Here is a 25,075-nt window from a genome sequence, read left to right on the forward strand (position 1 = left end):
TAAAAATGGGAATGGGTTAGCGCAGAGGCAGCTCCTCTTAGAGATACACTATCGTACACATCAAAAGAGCACAGATGAGAACATACAAGAGACTGTAAAAGCCCTTAGTTGGGAGGAGTTAGATAATAATCTGCCTACGTTAAACCTTTTCCAGAATGCATGAGTGTGAGAGATAAAGGGAGCTATAAAGGGTGAAGCAGTGAGCAGGGCACCAGACCAACTGCCCGCAGTACCTGAAAGGTTGTGGCCCAGGCTTGAAGAGGTGCTTTTAGAAGGAATCGGTATGGACCCTGAAGAGTACAGACGGAGAGGTGAGTGATCCTCTGTTCTTGGAAATGGATATCATTTGTTCACAGAGATCAGCTGTTGTAGGGCTGGGAGTGGTACCCAAAACTTATATGGGGCATATATATTTTTTATTTGTACACATGTCCTTGAGACTTAGATCTGCTGAGGCTGAGACAAAAATGCCCCCACAGCTGAGTAAATTGTGTCCCAGAGTTGAGTGTAAATTAATGGATTTAGAGTCAGTGGATAACTTAGGGTTTTTGCCCTTATATTTAAAATACTGTGGCACAGCTGCAAAGCTATGATTCTGAATAAACTTGTGATAAGGTGTTGCAGTGGCTCTTCTCTGGCTGACACCATGAAACCTCAGTGATACTGTACAGTTCTGGAGATGGGGAGCAAACGGTGGTACTAGGGCAGGAGGACATTGCCTAAGAGGTGGAGAAAAGGTGTGGAGTTGTCCAGCTCTTTTCAGGGGATGCAAAAGTGGGTATGTTGTAACGACAGGGAAGTATGGGGCATTATGAAACTAGCTTCTGTGAAATGCAGTTTCAGTTATTTTGTAGGCAAGAAAAATCTATCAGTAATCAAAGAAACCATACTTGTACCCTGATTGTATTTTGAAGGTACTTTTGAACTATTCAATGAGGAAACTGAAATAACCCTGTGAATCTTTTCTGTTCCCATGAAGCCTTTTCTAGAAGCTGTGTCCCTATGTTATTAGGTGGGACAAGCAGGATGTAGGAGGAAGATTAATTCCTGTGGCTATCTTGGAAGCAGGATTCCAAGCCATGTGTAATGCTAAGATTGCATGAACTACTAGTGCTACTAGTTAGTTTTCCCACAATTGAAACTCAGAACACGGGTTTGCCTTTTCCAGGGAAAGAGATGGTGGATTACATTTGCCAGTACTTGAGCAATGTGAGAGAGAGACGGGTGACTCCTGATGTGCAGCCAGGTTACATGAGAGCCCACTTGCCGGATGCTGCCCCAATGGACCCAGACAGCTGGGACAGCATCTTTGGAGATATAGAGAAGATTATTATGCCTGGGGTAAGAAATAAAGTATAATCATGACAGGAATAATCTATTACTACTTGGGGTGAACACCAAATCCTGGGAACACATAGGTTCTGCACAACACTTATCTAAACAAGTGAAGCACCCAAAATGTAGAATGTCTTGTAGATAATCCACAGAAGGATTCTGGCTCTTCTGTTGTGTTCCTATCTACAATTTTAGGGCATAGGCTGAATATATTTTTGAAGCATTTTATGTATTAAGAATAACTCATGCTTGTTTAGAAGGAAACAATGATTTTCTGACACTGGTGAGTTTAGCTTCACAAGGCCTGAACTGCATCATCTCAATTTCAGAGATGTGGAAGCTCAGGCACAGCAAGATGAAACATCTCTTGCCCAAGGTCATTACACAAGACATGACTCCTGCTCTTTGAATGTTAATGTCTCCTTCCTTTTGTACATAAATACTGCAGATTCTGCTAAGGGAGTTCATATAACTAATTAAATGGTTTATGTAAGAAGTATGTCTTAAATTTTTCTTTATAGATGCTTGCAGAAACTCGGTCTGATGTAGGAGAGGTGTTCACATTAAACGCGCTTATGCCAGTGTCCCACATACAGGCTCCTTCAGGTGTATAGAGTGGGCTATACAACTGTAAATTGCTGTGTGTAGCTAAAGGCAAGCTGCTTGACAAAGTGAGCAAGAGCAAGTTTGTTGCAAGGATTTCCCTTAAAGATAAATATTTTGATAAATATTTCAGCTGTTGTACCATGTTCAAAAGACCATTCTTTCCTGTTCAGAATCTGTCTGCCTGTTCAGTTCAGATAAATGCTTTTGCTATAATTTGGAATTTATCTAATAATGATACAGTGTTATCATTTGCTGATGCTGCACTCCTGTCAATATTATCTCTGTAGCTTTCTGCTAGCAGATGTAAAATTGCACATATATTGGACATGTTGCTGTGATCCTTTTCCATCACTTTAAACAGATGCTAAACACTACATCTTGTGCAGAATTTTGTGACATTCATACTTCTGAATAATTTTGTTCTAGGTAGTCCATTGGCAAAGTCCACACATGCATGCCTACTTTCCAGCTCTTACTTCCTGGCCTTCGCTCCTTGGAGATATGTTAGCTGATGCAATTAACTGCTTGGGATTCACATGGGTAATTTTGCTGTTGTTACTATTTTAAATATTCATCTCCTGTGTGTATGGTGCAGGAGCAGGTCATGGTCATTCTTTCTTGTTCTGTGAGTCAGTATAATTATTTACTTCAACAACTGTATGTTGTTTGCATAAATGAAAAATGTCACTTTAAAAAATTAAATGGAATATATAAGAGCAAATGTCACCTACTAGTAAGAGGTGAATGAAGAAAAGATATCACTAGAAATGTCTAGTTTCTAATTCTTTGTATATCCCACTGTAAGCCGTGTTTCTTGCCATCTAGTCTTGGTGCCGAGATTGTTACATAAGCACTGCAGGCAATGGAGCAGCCACCATCCACGACTGCAGGTTAGGTTGGGCTCTATTCCAGTTCTCATGTTCCCTTGAGAGAACACATTTCTTATTTTTCCTGTTCTGAAAATAGTTGTTTTGTGGCCTGTTCCAGAATATCTGAGCACTTTGTATCTTCCTGCAGCAGCTACATGATGCTATTTGGTTATGACTTAACATACCTCAGTAGCATTCTAAAGCTGTGGTGCAATTGTTCAGATTTTTAGATGTATGTCTCCATCTAAGAAAGCAGTAGAAACTCGTAAGCCTATAATAAATTGACTGTCATGTTCTCCATGTAGTTTTGATAGATTTCTGTTAAGTTTGCAATGTAAACCAATTATTTCATAAGTGGAAAGCTGGACGCTGCAGGACAGCTTTCACCTTTCTTTTGCTGCTCTTCAAAAAGTCTCCCTAAAAACGTATCAGTGCCCTTTCTTTTAGGGACCTAAGGCACATACTTGGGTGGTGAACTGCAGTTCCAGGGTTTTATCTCAAGTGGCTCATTGTAATTCTAATTTTTTTTAATGACTCTAAAATTATTGATATTCAGAAGCTCAGCACTGAGGTGATGCAGGTAATCTGAAGACAGCCTTTTAAGGAGGTTGCTGAGATACTCTGGTATTCCAAGAGAGCAACTGGTAATGAGCAAGGTAGCTGGAGCTCACCCTCAACTGCAACCTTAACATAGAGGTCTGTATTACAGAACTCACCAAACAACGTAACTTTTATTACAATAGTGTTGTGTTCTGCTAGGTGTGGGCCATAATATTACACAGCTGCTTATATATCCAGTGCTACAAAGCTTGTCATCTGCCTTTGTTGCATCTAGGTGAGATTTCTCCCAGGGCAATTAAAACATGTTAATAGAGTAAAGCACATATCACATTTTAATTACTAGCTAAGGGCTATCCTCCTGCTATGCTTGCAGGGGGAATTACAGCCTGATTTTCTTTTTATTTTATTTTTCTAGGCCTCCAGCCCAGCCTGTACAGAACTGGAAATGAATGTGATGGATTGGTTGGCTAAAATGCTGGGCCTTCCAGATAAATTCCTGCACCACCATCCCGACAGTGTGGGTGGAGGAGTATTACAGGTAGGAGGAATCAGAGATGACCTCATCATGTTTTGTTTTGTTTTCACTGAAGTGAATTTCCTTCTGGGTGATTGTTTTCCTGGAGGAAAAACCAAGGACATTTGCTCTATAGGTCTGATTAGAGGAATATACCAATTTGACACTGCTTTCCCAAATTTTAGTATTAAATATAGTAGATGATAGGAGTTGCTCTTGCTTTTAGTCCTTATTGTTACAGGCAAGGAGCAGGTGCTCTTGTGGCCTTAGTAATGCCAAATGAGAGTCAGATTTGTATCTTTCATACTGTTTCACATCAAATTAATCACTGAAGTGATCCTTCCATGGTTAGAGAAGGAATCTTTGTTACTGTCCTTCTGCCAGCAGTCCTTAGCCACACAAGATATTCTTTTTCTCATGTCTACTTTGTGTCTGAAAGTTGCAAGATCAAAGCCTGAATATTTACCTCCTTTCATAAGGCCTGAGCAAGTATCCCCTGGAATCAGTGTTGAGGGTTTGTATTGTTATAACGAGCTTTGCTCAGGTTTGTGATTTTTATGGAAGATACTACATTTTAGCTGTAGAAGAGCAAAACGCAAATGTGATTTATTTACTCCCCCCAGCTCAGTCCTGCATGATAAAAATGTACAGTAGTTAAAAGGTTTTGTTCTGTGTGGCTGGCCCAGAGAGCTGCTCATCACTAGTGACTTCCCATCACATCCCAGAAAAGTGGTAGTAGAAATAGAAGAGTGCGGGCAGCTGAGCACTTCAGTGACTTCAGTAAATCTCTGATAAAATAGCAATGAAGTGGCAGTATGTTGCAATAAATGAGCAATGTCTTTGCAGAGCACTGTGAGTGAATCAACCTTGGTTGCACTGCTAGCAGCAAGGAAAAACAGAATTCTGGAGATGAAGGTTTCTGAGCCAGACACTGATGAGTCCTCACTCAATTCTCGCCTCATCGCTTATGCATCTGATCAAGTAGGTTCTTAGGGTTACAAAGAAAACAAATTTGCTTCTGCTGCCTCACCCAGGTCATACAATGTGAACTTGCTTTTCTGTTCCAAGGGACGAACACATACAGGAATACTGTACAAGCCTGAATGAATCCCTCTAATGTTTTTTTCTGCAGATGGGGAAACGAAACCTGTGGGATAAGGTTTTGTAGAGTCCCAGCAGTTCTCAAGGCACTGTCTTATGTGACTCAGTTTTGCATTTCCTTCCTGTTTTTCACCAAGCCTTACTCCAGTAATGAGGTGCTAATCTCATGCTGCTTCAACTCATTCTGCTTCACATCCTCCTTCCACTCAGGGACAGGCACGCTCAGAGCATTACCTCAGTGCTGCTCCTGGTTGTGGCCTCCACTCTAGGCCTCTGTGCTTGTTTGTGGAGGAAGTATCTACACAGTACTGTGCTTCTGCCTGCAAACCTGTCCTTGGACTCTTGAACAGTTTCTTCCCCTGTGAAAACTGAAACAGGAGAGATGCTCATGCTGGTTCTTTATTGATATAACTAAAAGGGCTTTTTCTTGTGTGGGAGTAGTGCCAGAAGTAGGCATGCTTCAGGGTGTTTTAATTTTCTTATGGCAGGGTGAAAGGAATAAATTGAGATTGATCCATTTTTAGAGGCTCTTTTAAGATCTGAGTTTTGATAAGTGGCCCTCCAAAAGCAAGATGAGGATGCCTGTGATTACATTTTAGAGATAAGTACCCAAATAAATGGTGTGTATGCATTCCTTGGAATTACAGTGTATTATTTGTTTTAGTTACATGCAAGGAAGAAACTTTCAGACTTGTATTAATATGGATTATTATTATAATATCATCGTAAGGACCTTATCTCTGCTTTTCTTCCAACCACTGTCTTTTATAAGGCCATAATTTATCACAACTATTCAGCTTTACAGCTTGCTTTTTTACCTTTATTTTTTTTAAGGCACATTCTTCTGTAGAAAAGGCTGGCTTGATTTCTCTTGTGAAGATGAAATTTCTGCCTGTGGATGAGAACTTTTCCCTCAGAGGTGAAACTTTGAAGAAAGCCATTGCGGAAGACAGAAAGAAGGGCCTGGTGCCAGTCTTTGTATGTAAACTTTCTGCCTGGGGTACTGACAGTGTTGTATTCTTAATGTCAAGATAAAATTACATCTGAAACATTTCTTACTGTGTTAAAATACATTAGTGAAGGTTAAAATGTATACAAGAATTTCTATTTTATTGAACAAAAAAAAATCAATACAATTGCAGCTGTGACAGCCTCTCCACATTGAAAGTGTTGCATCCGTTTATTAAAAAAATACCAACTCAACAGGTTTGTTTTCTTCTAGGTTTGCGCAACGCTGGGTACAACTGGTGTCTGTGCTTTTGACAGTCTCTCAGAACTGGGGCCAATTTGTAAGTGGCTTTTTTTATTCCTGATTTTAACCTATATTAGCACAGAAGAATATGAGAATTTTTCATGCCAAAACCAATGACAGTAGAAATACTCATCAGCTGAGTTTTTCCGATATGTCTCAAAGATCAGTGAAGGCAATGCAAGACTTTGTAGCGATTTCTGGAAAATTTAGATTAAGATGTAAAAATACTTTCTGTTCAAGATGGATGAAATTTTCCAACTAATACATCTTTAATGTGGTTATTCATGGAACACAGGCTGTACAGTACAGAGTGCGGTACTGCTGTAGGATGGATACATAAATATTTAACATAGAAGGGAGTTTCAAAGGTAGTGTTTGGCAGGGTGTCCTTTGTAGCCACCAGTTCAATAGGTAATTTGTGGTTGCAGATTCTATTCCAGCATAAATCCTGACAAGACCCTGTGGCATTTCTTTCTATGGGTCAGAGCATGGCTTCTATCCCTGGGACCTTTTTGCTTGCCACTGTGTCTTTATTCTGGCTTTGTGGAACTGAGTTATGCTGGGGAATTTCACTTAGTAAAAAGGCAGGTAAGAGAAATCAAACATTAAAAAGCCTCACACGTATGTAATGGTGACTTGTTACAGAGTCCATCTGATTTCAGCATTATCCTGTATTTTGCAGTTCTGGATGCACAATTTTAGAGTAAAACCAGGTTGTTAATTGTTTGTCTTGCTCACTGTCAAGCCATCCACCCCCTGCAAGAAATTGCACCTAGTTTTCAGAGAGGAGAGATTAAGCATGCACTTTGATAACTTATGTCCTTGACATACCAATTCCAATTCCATTAGGTAATGCTGAGGGACTCTGGCTTCATATTGATGCTGCATATGCAGGAACAGCATTTGTATGTCCCGAATTCCGATTGTTCTTGAATGGAATTGAATATGCAGATTCCTTTACTTTCAACCCTTCTAAATGGATGATGGTTCATTTCGACTGCACTGGATTTTGGTGAGTAAAGGCAAAACACAAACACTACCAAAAGGATAGCATGCAAATTGCTCTTTCTCTGCATGATTTTTTTGCTAAATACAGTTCATTCTGCAATTGATAGGGTCAAGGATAAATACAAGTTACATCAAACCTTCAGTGTTAACCCTGTCTACCTCAGACATCCGAACTCAGGAGCGGCTGTTGATTTCATGGTAAGTTATTTGAGTTGATATTTTAAGTTGCATATAAAATGTTCAAACAAACTGCTAAATCCCTCACACGCTGGAGCATGCTTATCTTATAGCTGGTCTCATTACATAAAAGCATAAACCCAATTACACTGAGATCCTAATGCAGATTAAACAATAAAAGTGAGCTCTGGTATGAAAATTAATTATAAACCTGCTTTTAGATCTAGAGATCGAAGTACTTGATTTTTACAGATGGGAATACAGCTTTGCCTTTTGGGATAGAAGGGTCATTTCTGTGAATTGTGTTGCTGAAGTAATTCCTACTGATGGCATTTTAGCTAGGTTTCTTGTATGTCTGATAGGCAGTAATAGAGAGAGAAAGGAATAAGCAAACACCCAGACCCTGGAACAGCAGTAGAAAGAATTACATTTTTCTTTAGAATGAGGTATTCACAGGAGAGCTAAGAAGCATTTCTCCATCTTACAGGAGATTTCAGTAAGTAAACCAAAGGAATATTGTTTCTGCTATGATGTCACCCTAGTCCTGAAAAGATAATTGTTTTCTTGAAATCAATAGTGCTTTTCACTGGGGACTGTGGGTGTACATCAGTGGGTCCCTCTTGTAGGCCCTGCATGTAGTTGTGTAGCTCCGTAGGAGTATTCCTTTACATGCTCTGTCACTCTTTTCCATGCAGTAGCCGTTACTTCCTCTGGAAGAGTCTACCCCTGTATCAGCTCTCACTGTTTATAGTTGATTTGAGAGAACGTTCAGGGTGAAACTTAAAATACTCACAGGAACTGAAATGCACACTCAGTCCTACAGTGTAAACAGACACATCATAACTTGGTAATGCCCTTTAAAAAATAAGCAAAGGTGGTGTTATTAGCTAGTAATTAACTAAAAACTTGAAGCATATCTAGGCCTTAGATTAAGGGGAATACCCAAAATCTTATTTTGGCAAATAATTGAGAAATCTGTAGATGTAGTGTTTCTTTGATGGCTGTTTTCTAGGCTTGGCAGATTTTCAGTAATATGAAATTACTTGTGTCAAGACCCAAGTCTGAAAGAACAATGGTAGCAGTGTAAGGGATGCTCCTTTCTGTTGTTTCTGCAGTCATTGATACCTGTTGTGTTTTCACAGCACTGGCAAATTCCACTGAGTCGTCGATTTCGTTCTTTGAAGCTGTGGTTTGTGATTCGTTCATTTGGGGTGAAAAAGCTTCAAGATCATGTCCGACATGTATGTGAATTCACAATGGAAGCATAACTGTATTATGCTTATTTAGTGATAGCTAAATTGAATAAATTCAGTGATGCAAAGACGAGTAACAGGAATTCTCTCACACACAAAGCTTGCGTGTGAACACTAAATGTATGCTGGATTTACTCTTAAGTAATCTGTAAAGATTGACTGTGTAGACAAAACATTTCCTGTACCCTTCTGGAAAGCAATAGGCAATGAAAAGTGACTTGATAAGTCAGTGCCTTTTGCACATTACTGAGTACTGATCTGTAGAAGCTTTCTTTGAGGCAAAGTGGCAGCTGTTTGGGAGGCAGGTTGAGATGAATGGCTGAACCCATTGCTATGAAAATTTGCATGCTTAAGTCCTTGATGGAGTGTAAATACAAGGGGTCATATTGTGGATCAGCAGTTGCCACAAAAGGACTCTAATCTGAGAACACATTCTGTTTTCAAACCTTCTTCTAGAAAATTCCTGTGTGTAGTCCAGTTACTCTTGTTTCATTGTCAAGGGTTTGGGTAAATAGACTTTCAAATATTGTTGTCATTCTTCTGTTTGCTGCTACTCATAGTCTGGAATGGTATGTTCCAATAAGGAAAGGAATTTTTTAACTACTTAATTTATTGTCTACAGTGGGTTTGACAAACCAATACAGGACTACTTTTTTTCCTCAATTATAGGGTACTGAAACAGCCAAGTTCTTTGAATCCTTGGTTAAAAGTGATCCACTCTTTGAAATTCCTGCCAAAAGACATCTTGGACTGGTTGTATTTCGAATAAAGGTAAAGATAGGGCCTTTTGCATGTTTCTGAAATGAATTGACCATAGCTGATCTCTCCCCAGACATTAAGAACTATGAATAAACTTTCATGTAAGAATTTGTAATGCTGAATTCTTATGGAGATGTGTAGATGTCACTGGCAATTCTAATTATAGTTTGGTTTTTTTTCTTCTTATTCATATTTAAAACAGGGTCCCAACTGGCTGACAGAAAAACTCCTGAAAGAACTAAGCAGTTCTGGCAGGGTCTTCCTTATTCCAGCAACTATACATGACAAGTTCATCATTCGGTTTACTGTAACGTCTCAGTTCACAACCAGGGAAGATATTCTGCAAGACTGGAACATCATTCAACACACTGCAGCCCGGATCGTTAGCCAGAATTGTGGGTTGCATTGCATCAGTTCTGGTGATGGGACAGGAATCCCTAATATGATAGTTGAGCCTAGTTCAGATGCCATTAGTAATGCTTCTCAGCTTTCCCTAGATGGAGGAAAATACAAAACACCTTCCAGAAAAATAGTAGTTCAGCCTAAGAAGCTAGCAGCAAGTCCCAGTACATGTGTGATTAGTCAAGGGGATCCTCTAGATGACTGTTTTCCAGAAGATGCCCAGGATGTTACCAAACATAAGTTAACCTCTTTTTTATTCAGTTATTTATCTGTTCAAGGCAAGAAAAAGACAGCACGTTCCCTTAGCTGCAACAGTGTGCCAGTGACTGGTGGTCTTGAGCCATGTAACCCCAAAGCAGCAGCCACTGACAAGAAGGAGTCTCATGCAAATACCAGAATTCTTTCCAGGCTGCCTGAAGAGGTGATGATGTTCAAAAAAAGTGCCTTCAAAAAACTAATTAAGTTCTACAGTGTCCCAAGCTTTCCAGAGTGTAGCATTCAGTGTGGCCTTCAGCTGCCTTGTTGTCCTTTGCAAGCCATTGTTTAACAAGTGAAAGAGATTGGTCCTTAGGATTACTCCAGGTAGAAAGGGAACCAAAGTTTGCTTATTCATATGCAATACTACATGTTATTTTGTTCAATATGTAAGCATCAGCAGTGACCACTGAGAAAATTCCTGTGCTTTTACTGGTGGAAACTTCGTGTATTTATAGATTAAAATGTCAAATAAATCTTGTAGGCATATAATAATGAAACTCTCTGTTTTATAGACTGTGGTAAAGAAAATGCCAATTTCTGCCTTACCAATCCTGGTAATGAACAGTTTCTAGCTGGCAGGCTAGAACCATTCTAACCAAATATGCTGGCTTCAGTATGGGGTAAACTATGCAGTCCTGTATTTGCACTGTATTTTTAAATACCTTGACTTAAACCATTGAGAGGCTCTGTGTGTACAATGTCAGCATCAGTTCTGAACTGTGCAAAATGAAGGGTGCAACCTCTCAATGAGATTTTGCTGTATTAGGGCAATTTTAAAACATGCCAAGTTTAAAAACAGAGCAGCCCTGCTCCCCTCTCTGCTAATCAGTGACAGTGCACTGGTGTGCAAGAGCAGGGGCCTTTGCTAAGCACCTGTGGCCTCTCAGCATTACCTAAAGGCTGTAAAACACAAGGGCATGAGGAAAGAGACTAGGAATGATATTTCACCCTTTCTCATAACAGAAGAATTAAGAGGCATTACAGAAGAAAGGGTCTCTATGCAGCAAACAAACATTGCTACAACAGGCCAATGATTTACATGTGTTTCAAGAGTAATTAAAAATGGGGGCAGAAAAATCTGTGGAGGGCAGTTTTATACTGTTCAATCAGGAAGCATGATGATTGCTAGGAGGTTATTCTGGGAAAGCACTGCTGAGTGCTTGCTGCCTTCATAGTTGTTCCCAGACACCTACAATCACCCCATCTTGAAGGCAGCATACTCAGCCAGATAGTTTCAGTCTGACAGAGTACAACTATGCTCAAGTTATATAAGCAATGCATCTGGTTAACCAGAACAATTTCCATACCCTTAAACAACATCACCTGAACTCACAGTGGGGTATATTGAAGCATGTGTTACAAGGAGCAGTAAAATTTATTTTGCTAAATTTTTCTAGTAAGAACAGATTTATTTTATTCCATTCTGTAACCCTATTTGCCATTTTTTAAATCCTAGGGAAATCTAAGCCTCACTTTTTTATGAAGTGTCTGGCCTGACATCACTCTCTTTGCACCCAAAGGAAAATATATCTTAGCTCTTATAAATTGTTTTCATTCTGTGTATGTATTATTTGGTGCATGAAAAATAAGAGGACATCTCTGCTGCAATGGAGAAAAGTTAATGTAAGCATCTATGCAGACTTTTTTCAATTAGTTAATTTAGACAACTGTAAGTTTAATGGTCTTTTATAATGAGTTTTGTGGTTTTGACTGAGGGATGTAATTCTTACTAATGCAGTGGATCACCCTTTAATATAAATTATTTGTATAAAGATGTGTGACATTGTACCCACTTTCATATGCTTAGGTGCACAGTATTAACATTCACAGCATTAACAATACTTCTATACACAGTTGGAAGGTAGACAAGATTCAAAGCATGAAGGAGAGAAGAAGCCAGGCTAAGATACAAATAGAGTTGGTGAAGTTCTGCTTCTCACATTCACACTTTATTTCAGATACTGATAGTTGCTAATATTAATAAACAGGATTTCCTGGCAAGGTTACAATAGCAGATACTTTAAAAACTGAGTATTATAACACACAGGTTGTTTTGGTTTTTTTTTTTTTTTTTTTTACTTGCTCACAATTTGAGGTCATGGTTTTTTACTGAGTTATAAATGTCCTGGGTCATTTGTACATACAGGTTTTCTCCGTCATCTAGGAAATATAGGTGATTTTTGATGACTGCTGGATTGAAACTCTCCTCCATTAGTTGTACTTTACGGTACTTAAAAGTTGCTGTAAGTTCAATGGCACTCTAAAACACAAAATTACATCTCTACTTATCAATGCCAGCATATAATTGTGGGAAGTAGATTTCCTAAATTTAAAGGGAATCATATTTAAAGAAAATCCATACAGCACAGAAGTTGAAGCCTCAGTAATAGAGGTCTAAACTATCTGAATTCATCAGAAATAACCCGACTTTGGAATATGTGGGCTGGTAATTACTCTGAATGGTGCGGTAATTACTCTGAAAGTGCTGGGCCACAGACACATTAATGAAAGGCTTACCTTACTATTTGATTTGAAAGAGGCAGGAAAACACAACTTTTTAACTTTTAGTCAGACAGAATCAAGGGGTTTATCCAGAAATACTTAATTATGTTCTCAGATCAAAAAACAACAGATTTTTTTTCTCAGCAAAATGAAGAAAATGGCAGTTGGAGAGTGACAAAGACTGCACTTTATGTGGAATGGCAAGACAAACCACTGCCTTAACTGGTCAACTGTTTTGTTTGTAGAGCTCAAAAGTTTAAGGCTGATTAAACAGGCAGGCATGCTAGTATCTCTGTGTTAGTCCTCTTGAATCACCCCAGTGAATATGCAGCATTTCTCAAAGGAGCAATGTTTATTTTAAATAACTTGAGAAGTATGGTGGGAGTGACATTCTTGCAACATTTCCCTAATGTAAGTTAAACTTCAGTTTAGAATTTGGCTACTTACTCGCTGGTAGAATAAAAATATAAGGCCTTTGTCGCAAAAAACATTCTTGCAAGCTTTTGCTTGTGTGTGGATCTTTGTTTTGCACACAACAATCTGTAGAGGGAGCTACACTAAAGGGAGAACACACCCGTATTACTGTGCTGAAGGAATACAATAGGAAATCTATTTTCCAAGAGAATTTCCTGATTTCAAATGTTAAAATGTGACAGGTATCCTGTAATTGCTCATGCACCTTGATTTTTTTCAGGCTGAACTGAAACATCTGGGTGCAGTTGTACTTTCATATTGGTAAATGACAAGAGCAAGTGAGAGATAAAAGAAGCCTTTTTGAGAATTGCTAGTGTTAAGTAGGAAGTCCATAGTCCTCATAGAAAATAGAGGAAACACAATGCGGATGGACACACAAAAGCTACTTAGGCACATTGGTTTACCTTAATCCTTATAAAACGAGGTCTTGCATGTTTTGGAAGGTGGGTTTTAACGTGTCTGTAAGTACTTTCTGCATTAAATTCAGAGTTTTCCTTTAGTCGAATACATGCCATTCCTGTTCTGCCTTCATAACCTGAAGGAATAATGACAGCACAAAACTATACTTCATACATGAATCTGAACTTCAGACTAAGCTCTTCTGTTTTTGTTTTTTGCCTTCTAAGCCACTTTAGAAAACATTCTAACATATTTTCCTTTAGACATCTAAGTGATTAGATTTTCTTAAGGCTTCACCAGGCTAGATGCCAAACTGTTTTTAAAGCCTAGCATCAGAACTACAGATGGCAGATATTCTGAAAATCATCCATCTTTTGAAAGTCTTTGGAAAGACTCTGGAAAATCAGCTCTTGGTACTCTGAGGCAGAAGTCTGCCTGCAGCAGCATTTAACTGTGTGAGCTAATTTGCTTTACAATACATCATCGTAAACATGCTTATACTGACAAGCTCATCCATGCAGAAATAGGACAAAAAGTAATAATACCAAGTTTACCATTGTTTATTACCACATGAATGCTGCAAAAATCCAAGAACTTCAGATTTTTTTACTTGCCTAACTTCATACTGAGAGGGCTTCTTCTCTCCTGCTTTGGTGGTTGAGGGATGGGATGCCACTTAAACCACAAAACTCTTGGTATTCCCTTTTCTAGGATTACAGGTAATGCAAGAAGAAATAGTTAATATTCTTATACAAAGTTTTACATTACAACCATATGCATGCTTTCACGGAATTGCGTATGGGAGTAAGTGAAAACAGAAAGTAGAATCTAATCCTTACAGAAAAGCACAAACATAAGCTAATTTAAGATCAGGGTTTTTTCAGTTTGAGTTTTGTTTCTGTTTGCCTTTAACACCCTGTACTGCTGACACCTGGCATTCCAATTTGTTTAGTCAAAATCTAGAGTGTTGAATTAATGAGTTCTCTGGTGATAAATACTGTCACCCCCAGTTACCTTAATAAAGTACAAATATTTCTGTGCCATATAAAACAAAGAAACCCCAAACACAGTCCACCCAGTTCTTACACAAATATAAGAAGATAACCTTTTTTTTTAACTGTAAAGTTTTCATAATTGGTTATTAACAGCTCTTCTATGTGGGTGTTACAAGAGCATTGAGAATAACAGCATGTTTTCCTCATGTCCTAGAGTGTAATCTGAGAAATACATAAAGAACTCTAAACCATTTATGTTGTTAGCTTTCTTCTGAAATGTCTCTTAGGACAGATGTATGCTTATTTCTACCACAAAACAGCTGAAAATAAGAGTGATTTAAAGAGAGAGGCTTTTTAGATCAACAGGTATGGCAGAGACATACATGATTTAAAAAAAAGTATTTATTTGAATTAAATTCACTATTCTAATAGATCATCTTTTTTTATGAACAGTCTTTTTAAGCCTCAGAAACACTGGGCATTTCTGTTCTCATGTCTTCCACTTTTAGTAGAAGAAATAGCAAGTGGATCATAACATTAAAAGAATCACATAGGGAATAAATGGTGGATGTAGGAAGAGTGGTGTCTCTAACATGCCTTTCAATTCAAAAATTGTCACTCATTTGAGCCATGTTATGATGTACCATAGTCTAATATATATAAATAATAATATAATAATATAATATAATATAATAATATAATATATATAAATAGGAAATCTTTCTGGACAAGTGTGATACCTGTTAATTAATACTGTTAATGAGTTAATAATCAAGCTGTTACACCTGTTAACATCTGCTACCTTAGTTAATGGGGGCTCCAAAATTCTTCATCCTTCTCTTCCTTAGGCTACTCGAAGGGCATGCAACATACGATGTACCTAGTCCAAACCATTTGCACAACATGATGCTCAGGATTTCAGTCAAATCTAACCTTGTTTGTTTGATTTCAGATCCCAACATTACACTGTGAGAATTGGTTCCATTTTAACCATCCATCACAGTCCAGATGCAGTGAGGAGCTATACGGGAGTCCTGTCAATCTAGATGAGTTAGGAACATGGCCAGGAAGGTACCTCCAAAATACAGGAGACAGGAAAGTAAAGTTCTCTGTTCCCTCTTTTGGCTTCCAGTATTTCTGGGAGTCTGCCTTTAGCAGCAGTGCCTCTCAAATTAAAAAAAAAAAAAAAAAAAACAACCACCTGCCATAAGCGTTTAAAAAGTTAACAAAAGATTTCACACATTTCTGAGTAGAAAACAGGCAGCAAACGTCTCAGAACTTGCATTCCTTAAGATTGTTAAAGAAAGGTGAAAAAGGGAGAAAGCAATTTCTTCCATGCCATCTCACATGTTCTTGTATTCTCCTGGTAGTATTTGTCATACTACTTTAATATAAGCTTTGGCTATGTTTGGTTGGTTGGTTGTTTTGCTTTTTTTTTCTGATTAATATTGCATTTATTTAAATGATGTAATGTATCAATTGTAGCTTATGAAAAGTAAGTTGAAGTAAGGCCACCTATACCCTGCAGTTCCGTATATTTGTATTTTGTTAATGTATTTAAAAATTCTTTTGTTGAAATGTCAAGTATTTCACTCATACCTGAAACAGATACTCCATATACAATAACTTCCTGAACACAGTCAATTAGTCCTAAAACATCGTCAACTTCAGTTGTAGAAATATTTTCCCCTTTCCACCTAGAAAATAAGTAGTTGATAGTCATGATTTTTATGTGTATCACAAACAGAGACCTCCAGTGTTTTAATGTTGAACTTCACAATAGGCTGACCACTGAGCTTGAGATCAGAAAGCACTTTTGTGCTAAAACAAGGAACTTCTTATCAGAAGTAGTAAAAAACATGCCAAAAATTCAACAATGCATTCCAGATTATTCAGATCTCAGAAAAACTTCACACAGTTAGTTTGATCATGCTTAAAATGACTCTAACTAAATGTAACTTACATGTAACTCAGTTGGCACAAGGCAGCCTTATCCCGCAACCAAAAGATTCAGCAGGATTTAGGAACCAAATACTGCAGTTCAGTTTGCTTACTTTGAATGCAAAATAGACCAAAAGGCTGCTTAGTATATTCTTTAGCATTTCATGTGCTAGAGCTGGAGTAATTTACAAAGGGAGCAGGAACAGCTGTGTATTTCTGTAAACTGAAAATCAACTCCATGTTATCCAAAGCTTTGCATGGATGTTACACACTGGAGTGAATTCTATCTACACAAAATAAATTATAGTCTGTCCCCATCAAGCCTGGGATTTTACATTTTTTCATGGGTTTCTCTCTTACACTGCAGGTATTTTCCATGTCCCTGCAGTTCAGCAACTTAAACACTGGGTGCATTTATATAAAAATTGAATGTATGTGTATGCATCCCCCCTCTTCCCAGCTCAAGAGACTGCATAGGGAGAGTTGGCATAGGAGAGTATACCTATGGGGCAGATGCTTTTAACATAGCTGGTATATTCCTCAGCAGTGAGAATTTAACACCGTTGGTAACCTGTCAACCTTTTCTCTTATGCACAGAGAAGGTGAGCATTTCTGTCCTCACTCACAGTAATGACGACACATGTAAAAAAATGCAACAAAATCAAAAGTATCACAAGTACCTGGTTTAAACACAGGCTCGCCTGTGCCAATATACAGCCCCCTCCTATGAAAACTGGTATTAAAATATATCATAACAAATGTATTTTCATGTTTGCTTTCTCTATTGCCAATGGCAAAAAGTTTCAGCCACTGCTGGAAAAGAGAACTGCTTTCTATTTTGCAAATGTTTCTTTAGTGGCATGCTAAGTGCAAAGTCTTGAGAAGAATTAAATAGCTCCTCCTGAAAGTAAAGATCTGTACTCAAAAATGTCAGTGTGACCATTATTAATTAGACAAGTTATTAAAATCTATGTACACAGATGCTGAATTTCCCACTGTACTGTACCATTCTGTTAAGGTGTATTACAGTAGTATGTGATTTGTTACATATTTTCTAACTTGTATTTAAAAACTTGGCATCTTCCCAGATAGAAGTGATGTGAAGAGATGTAATTTAAAAAGTACATACTTTTCTGAAATTTTTAAGGAATTAACTTTTTACCTTTGGGCACTTTTATGCCATATCCATTTTTATCTCGGACTGGTTCGTCTTTCTCTACATCATATTTAATCAGTTCATAGCATAAGATTTTCTAGTGAAAATTTGCAAAATGTATACAAACATGAATATTCAATCTTTGAAAAGTAATTTCAGAATTATACTGCACAGTCATCTTTCTATTTAATAGGAGCCAAATTCATCACATTTCAACTGAATGTGTCGAGTCTAAATCTAGCTGAACTAGCAAGCAGAATCTGTGTTATCTAGCATGGGCAGCTATAGACTGTAATTGAGGAGAATCTTCTCCCTGAACAAACTCGTAACAGCCTTGGGTTCTTCCCAACTTGTCATACAAGTAGCGTGGTATATGCCCATGGCAATATACCAAACTTTGCTAAGAAGGACAAAATGCCATGTTTTGTTGTTATTCTTACCTTCTGCAGGCCGTTTACGCTTCCCACTACACCAATTTTTCCAGTGTAATTAACAAAAGAAATATTTCCTTCAGTTGATGCCTAAAATTCCAAAATATTAGTATTTCCGAATCTTCATACAAACTCACTCCAAACATCAGCCCTTATTCCATTTCCTATGGCAAGTCTGACTTTGTGATCCTGATCATTGTTTCTCTAGAAACAAGAAACAGTCATGAATTCACATTTCTTCTGAGTGAAGGCACAATTTCTACTTCTGGAAAACTTTGAAGGAAACTTTAGGAGTATTGAGCATATTCTGAAGCAAAATTTATGCAAAAATCATTACAGTTAAGCTAATGTTTTTGATGTGGAAATGGAAAAGAAGTTACTGAGCGAATTAGGCTATACATCTAACTGTAGTTAATGTGATTTGGATGAAGACAGAAACAAAAAATTCTATGCAAAAATCCAAAATGAAACTCAGGCACTATTAAACTATTTTGTTTGTAAGCCTTGTGGTGACCATCTGCAGAAGAGTCTAACCCTGAATTCAACAAAGTGTTTACAGGATTTAAATCCTGTAAAATGGTGTTTGGGTGGAAAAAGGAAATCTCTTCTACCATTGTAAGTGCAGGATTGAGCCTGCTTAAAATTCTATTGCCACATTTCATAGCACTTTGAATAGCGCTGTTATGTTTCTGTTTACACAGAGAAGTGATAACCAGTGAGGATGGCAGTCCATTTATGCCTTCTTTTTTGTTTGTATTTATCCTCAGCAATAGGAAGTACTGATCTCTTAATTCATAAACATATCTAATGTGCTAATGAGTAACAATAGACAGAATTTTAGTAAAAATATGGAAAGACTCATTTGTCTCATTTCCTGCCTTTTGCTTCAACTGTTTCTTTTATTACATAATTTAATCATATTTTAAGGCATGAAGAGTGTTTTAAAATATATATTGGCTTCTTGAAAAAAGTTAGTAGTATGCAATGAAATTTACAGACCTTGTTAGGGAAAGTTTTTGCTGGGCTTTTTCTTCCTCTTCCCCTTATGGTTAGATTAAGCATAATATAACAAATATTCACAGCAGTTTAATTAGCAAAGGAAATAAAAAGGCAGTTAATGTTACCTGTGGCATACTGCATAGATACTGAAGCACTTCCCCAATATACTGTATTACTGTCACATTATATTTTCTGCAATCATCCCAAAACTGGCTTGCTGAAAATCTGGCACGCAAAACAACAGTTGCACCTGCGTAAAAAAAAGTAAAACAAGTAAGAGATTGAACAATTCTTATTATATTGTAAGACCATATTGAATTTCTTAGCATAACATTAGAAAACCTGTAGAATTAGGGTTAGATAGCTTTTGAAAGTTCTTTCCTAAAATATACTGAAATACAATCCATGCTGAATGACTGGTTTAAGCTCTATTTCTATTCATCAGAAGTTAAAGGCTATTACTGGGGATGAAACCCAGTACTAATTTACCTTAAACTGTAAAAAAGCTGTCATGTAAGATAGCATTTGTCCAGGAGATGAAATAAAATCTGCACAGGGTTAAGATCTGTGTGAGTCATGTGACTGCAACCAAGAAACAAATGTCTCTTGACTTACAGAGTAGTCAACAAAGTAACAGAGACATGTATAACCAAGTATTTAATCTCAAAGTTTGGTAAGTAGGGAAAGGCTTACTGTATCTGTGATCATGAATTCGGCACAGTAACATCTTCATTCATATTAGTCAAGTGCATGGTACCTTTCATGATACATCCACGGACTCCAATGAGGAGAGCAGAGCTATGATAGAGTGGTAAAGTAGTATACACAATGTCTTCAGAGGTAACATTGCCAGCGTCAAACAAACCACAAGCTAGCATTATGCGTTCATGGTTAATCACTGCAGCTTTGGGAAGACCTGTTTAAAGTCAAGCAAAAAGATGTGTAACTTGAACAAAATCCACGACCAGTCAGTTGCACAAGACCTTAAGACAAGATTTCTCTCATTCACTGATGCAAGTGTTAATTCTAGAGGTATGCAGCTTGCATTTATGCAATACACTGGTGTTTAGCCTTAATACTAATACTATGGTACCTAGGAATAACAAGTAACTAGAGAGTGAGGAAATGAGGTTTGGAGAATCCAGTATGCTGAGCAAAGGAAACAGAAATGCTAAAACAGAGGTTAATCTCAAATCTTGCATCTCTTCTTGCATTACATATCTCCTTGCAGCTCCAAATCACCCTAGCTGAAACTGAAATTCATACTACTAAACCTCTTCTTGTTTTGCTATCAGATACAGTTGAACTAATTACTTGTTGGAACAAGTGCTAGAAGACAAAATGATGGTAGTGCTTGCCTATTCTGTAAGAACAGGTATGTCAGAGCCGTTAACAAGGGTGAAGCTCATTTGCCTTGTGCAGCCAAAATAGGACTTAAGATTTCTACTTCCTCCCTTCCAGTGGAGTTCCGGCTCTAAGAGGCTCAAAGACTAGTATAAAGGCATATGCTATTCTTCCTAATGAAGCTGTACGTTTGAGTGCCTTTGGGTTTTGTCTTCATCCTTGTCACCCAGTTTCTGCTGTGGCTCAGTGCTCTTAACACTAGATGCCTTTATGTAGAACAGGCTGCTGCTTCTATACCAGCTGCAGTTTTGTACAGGGGCCATGACTAGCTGTATTTCGTGGTGCCCTTGCTATTTTTGGTGCTCTTGACACCCAAAAACTTAATGGCCAGCATTTATAGGTCATGATCCAAGTTGGTTGGTGCCAAGACACTGGGCCAGTAGTGTCTCCAAGGATAAGATGTATCTGCTATCTCGTGACCTTACTGATATAAAACTTTCCTGTTTGATTAGCTTTTACTTAAGTCCCTCCCCCCAGATTTAGTGCTTAAAGTCAGCCTATATTCTATGTGATTTTGGTTTTAGTACAGGTATCAAATTTTCAGTTTCCTGGGAGGAATGAACGAGAGAAGGAATTAATGTAAAGTAATTCATTCTCTTTCCTTACTAAAAAAACACAATGTTGTGAGGAATGTATGGCCTGGTTTTGTGAACTTGCATTACCTGTAGTACCAGAAGTATAAATGTACATGGCAGGAGTTTTAAGGGTTACATCTAAACTCCAGGACAACGGAGTAGGTTCATCTGAGGCAGCATTTACTTTATCAAGAAAGCTCTCAACTCCCTCTGTAGCAGATGTCTTGCTTAAATAATAAACTTCAACATTTTCTTTCTTCAAGAATGGTAGTATTTCTTTAGTACTTAAGTAGAAAGTACTTAAGGAGAAAAAACTAGTATAAAAAATTTTGTATTATTCTGTGAACTATACATCACTGCATCAACCTCAAAATATCAGCACAGCTGGCCTGCCTTCTTCCATTCCACCCCTGCTCTCCAGCACTGCAGCGTAAAGCTAGATGGGAGGAGAGCTGGGCTCCTTTGACATCATCAGGCATGAAGTAGATAAAATAAGGCCTTTTATGCAAGTATCTAATGAGCTAGCACCTTTGCAATAAATAACCCCCAATAAACTTGCACTGAAATAAATCACCCTCCAATAAACTTTTAAATTCGTATTTTATTGTAGATACGAGTAACTTTAATAACATAGAAACTGTTTTAATGACTTAAGAATATTTCTTTTCAGAAACTTATTTGTTCAAGCATGTGATGGTGAAGTTCTTTAAGATCTTCTGTGTGGAGTAGCAAAATAAAGGATACAACTTAATAACGACAGAATTGAGGTCCAACAGAAAAGAGCTAGACTTCTTTCCTCTCATGATGTCTAGCAATCACTAATGCAGTCAAGAATGTAGTACCTTTTTATTAATTAAGCTCAATTTTTTCTGTTACTTTTTTTCCTCACAGCTGAAAGTTTTTTTAGAAAATCTGAGGCAAGGATGTTATAGAAGAAGGAAAAATACATTTCCTATTCTGCACAACAGCTTTTCCCACAAATGCTATCTCAAATACTGGTTAATTTTGAAACTTCAGAGATTGCACAGAATTTACTCTTGGCCAGAAATTTATCATAAAAGGACAAGATTTCATTTGAACTCAAGTTTTGGGGCATATAAAATACTTCAGAGAGATGAACTAGATTAATGAGTTCAACTATCTAAGCTGCAATGGAGTATATATTAATGCAGATGTTGTTAACTCTAGGCAGATAAAGCACATCTCTCACTTCCCCTATGGTCAGTCATTCATACCGTATGTATTCATATGCTGTATAAAGGACTGGGCATGAAATAAGGTCTCTGCTCTATACAGAACAGAATGCAGCACTTACACCATACTAATATGTCAAAAGTCTCTTCTATGGAAAAGGAACAGAGTTTGTCTACATGGGTTCATGTCTTTGTTTTTGAACTGAGACCTGCCAAAATCTTTTATATAGACTGCAATGCCCTTTATGTGTTTTAAGTCACTGTGCAGCTGCAGCAAGAAGCTTCTTCTGCATTACCTTGGTTATTTCTACTTTGGACATTTGTGTGAACATAACTGTGATTAACCTTGTTGATTCAGGGCTGGTTTATTTCTAGGTCTTTGTTACCCTCATCGAGCGGCTAACAAGGTATCAGAGCTCAAAGCCTGCACCTTGTAGCCCAAACCACGGTGCACTGTGCAAACCTTGTCCTTTACCCGGCCTGCAGCAACTTCTCAAACCCCTAAATCCACGTTCAGAGGACGGGACGCCATCAGAAAAACGTGTGCCGCTGCTCCAGCACCCTCTGGCACCGCGGGGAGCGACCGAAAACCCCGCGCAGCGCGGCTCTGCTCCGCTCCCGCCAGCGCTGTCCTCACCTGGTGCCGCCAGCAGCACGGTGGCCGCGCAGCAAGGAAGCAGCCCTGACGCTGGAGTTGAGGCACGCCACGGCGCAGCCCAACTTGGCCCAGCCCAGCCAGACTCAGACGTAAGCGGGCTGTTTGCCCACGAGGAGCGCCAGGCAGGCCGCAGCACCGCGCAACGCCCGCGCCTCCTGGCTGCTGCGCCGCTCCACCTGCTCGTAGGTGGACACCTCGTCAACCAGGAGCAGCAGCGGCTTGTGCTCCGTCCAGCAGTGTCTGGGCGGGCCGGCGGGCACGGGACTTGCGTGCCCTCTTTGCTACCCGCGCCATCGTGAGGGCGAAGCGCAGGTCCTGGAAGAGGTAGGGCCAGGAGCAGCAGCCCCGCCAGCGCCGTGCACAGCGCGGGCAGCGCGACCGTGACCATCGCGGTCATGGTGATGGTGATAACGATGACGCCGCCAGCGCCTCGCGCCGCGAGGGCTGAACGACCGACAGCCGCGCCTCGCGCCCGAGGCGGGACGGGGAGAGCCAACGGCCGCGCCTCGCGCCCAGGGCGGGAAGGAGCAACAGCCGGGCCCACCCCGCAGAGCGTCCTCAGAGCCCGCCTCACAAACCCGCTCACGCAGCGTGTCCTGACTGACCGCCCCTGGCCGATCTTTCCTCACCCGCTTCGGTGCCCCAGGCAGCCTGTCTCATTAGATGGCAGTCGCTCGCCACTGTAATTAGGGCGAATGCTCGCTGACTGTGGGGAATGGAAGTGCTGTAGGCGGTGCATGCTGAGGTGCAGTCGCAGCCTTCTGAGCTTTCTCCCTTCCTGCATGCCGTGCCAGTGGTTGGGCCCAGCGGTGTAGCAGAGGAGACGCAAGTTCAGGGTGTAAGGTAGGCGTCTTGAGTTACCATCAGGACAGAGGCTGAATGTGTGGAATACGGGCCACATGCACGTTCGCTTTTGGAGCTACAGTCACCAATAGCAAAGGCAGCCAAGCCTACAGTCAAGGTTCACACCGGGAGATATGTGGGATGAGGTTTTCTGGCAGATTCAGTGGTGAGCTGCCCTGGGAACATGTACCTCTTCTGGTACCAACCCTGGTGCTGTTCTTCACTAGGTGGTAAACAATACCCGGGCGAGTTGAAAACTTGGGGTGTGTCTTATGTTTTTCTTAGTTAAAACTTTTCAAATTTATTAGTATTCTAGATGCACAAAAGGAATTTACAGTCTCAGCCTTGGTCTTGCTCTTGTCTAAAGCTAAGAGACACAGTTACTCAGACAACCTTGAAGCAAACTCCAGGAATTTCATCTTTCTGACTGGACCACATGACGAGAACTCAGTGATTTCCTTGGTGAAGTTCAGGGAGCCATTACTGTGAATAAGGACTGCTTTTTCTTTGTTTTTTTGTTTGATTTTATGTTTTGCTAAGTGCCACCAAGGGGGCAGTTTTCTGGCCTTTTGTTCATGGTTTTCTGCTCCCCTTTTATGTCAGATCTGATACGTTTTCACCACAAGGTGATTTGATTCAGGTCATTGATCTGCCAGGAAACTTTCTTCCTTGCCGCAGGCTCTGTTTCCCCTGCCAGAGGCATTCCCTTTGCTTCAGTTACCTCTAACACAACACAAGTGCTGGTGTCCCAGTGGGGTGGGAGGGAGCAGAGCCGCCTTGTTAGTTAAGCTGTGGTCAGACCTCCTAGGCAGCTTCTGCCCCTGAAACTGGACCTGATGGATTGCAAGTGGCCAGCAGCCAGTGTTGCCTTTCCTGCCCACATCCTCCTGCTCATGTGCCAGAATTCATGGGACTGAGTGATGAGCTTGCTTCAGGGAGCTGCTGCAGGTGGAAATTAACTGATTACGTCTACTGTAAATTCTTACTATCATTAGACTTTAGCTTTGGGATAAATCAGAGGGGCTTTCACAGTTGTTTTGTAACAGAGCTGCTCTTTTTAACTGGTGCCTCAGGTTGGTTTGTTTTGAACAGTTTCTTCGCAGCTGGAAAAGCTGCAGAATATTTTTTAAAACTTGTTTATCTGATGGTAACTGCCCGGGAGAAGTATGAGATTAGTCACCCTACTGGCTACGTTCACAGCCAGTCTTTCCAAAGCATTGTGGAGCTGCCGTAACTAATTCCAGCCTCTTGCTCATAAGAGCCTGTAGCAATATTGTGCTGGGGACCTGCAACAGGCTTTCTGAGGAGGAGTTTTCTTACCTAATCTTTTGTTCTTCAGTTACATCTCTGACTACCCTGGAGAGCTAAGAGCTCCAGGTTAACTGATCATAAATGTGCCTCAGTGACCTT

General features: G+C 39.4%; 2 protein-coding genes across 2 annotated transcripts; one reads left to right on the forward strand and one right to left on the reverse strand.

Annotated features, from left to right (window-relative positions):
• The first annotated feature begins 20 nt into the window (after positions 1 to 20).
• HDC (histidine decarboxylase) lies at positions 21 to 10,493 on the forward strand. Its single transcript, XM_080626594.1, has 12 exons — positions 21 to 311; positions 1,169 to 1,341; positions 2,368 to 2,481; positions 3,787 to 3,909; positions 4,732 to 4,866; positions 5,821 to 5,964; positions 6,209 to 6,275; positions 7,088 to 7,250; positions 7,354 to 7,444; positions 8,566 to 8,664; positions 9,346 to 9,447; positions 9,638 to 10,493. Exons 1-12 carry the CDS (start codon positions 284 to 286, stop codon positions 10,382 to 10,384), a joined length of 1,986 nt encoding a protein of 661 aa, XP_080482720.1. The 5' UTR covers positions 21 to 283; the 3' UTR covers positions 10,385 to 10,493.
• Positions 10,494 to 11,709: 1,216 nt separating this feature from the next.
• Positions 11,710 to 23,210, reverse strand: SLC27A2 (solute carrier family 27 member 2; the record flags this gene model as incomplete). The annotated part of the gene is given in 14 exon segments (XM_080626751.1): positions 11,710 to 12,355; positions 13,476 to 13,606; positions 16,065 to 16,162; positions 17,562 to 17,659; positions 18,003 to 18,083; positions 18,087 to 18,116; positions 18,120 to 18,197; positions 19,118 to 19,242; positions 19,750 to 19,908; positions 21,059 to 21,285; positions 22,802 to 22,905; positions 22,909 to 23,050; positions 23,052 to 23,162; positions 23,164 to 23,210. Coding segments are annotated over 14 exon segments (1,608 nt in total). The 3' UTR covers positions 11,710 to 12,178.
• Between the last annotated feature and the right edge of the window lie 1,865 nt (positions 23,211 to 25,075).

This window comes from Psittacula echo (assembly GCF_963264785.1).
Source record: "Psittacula echo genome assembly, chromosome: 10".
NCBI classification, from domain to species: Eukaryota; Metazoa; Chordata; class Aves; order Psittaciformes; family Psittacidae; genus Psittacula; species Psittacula echo.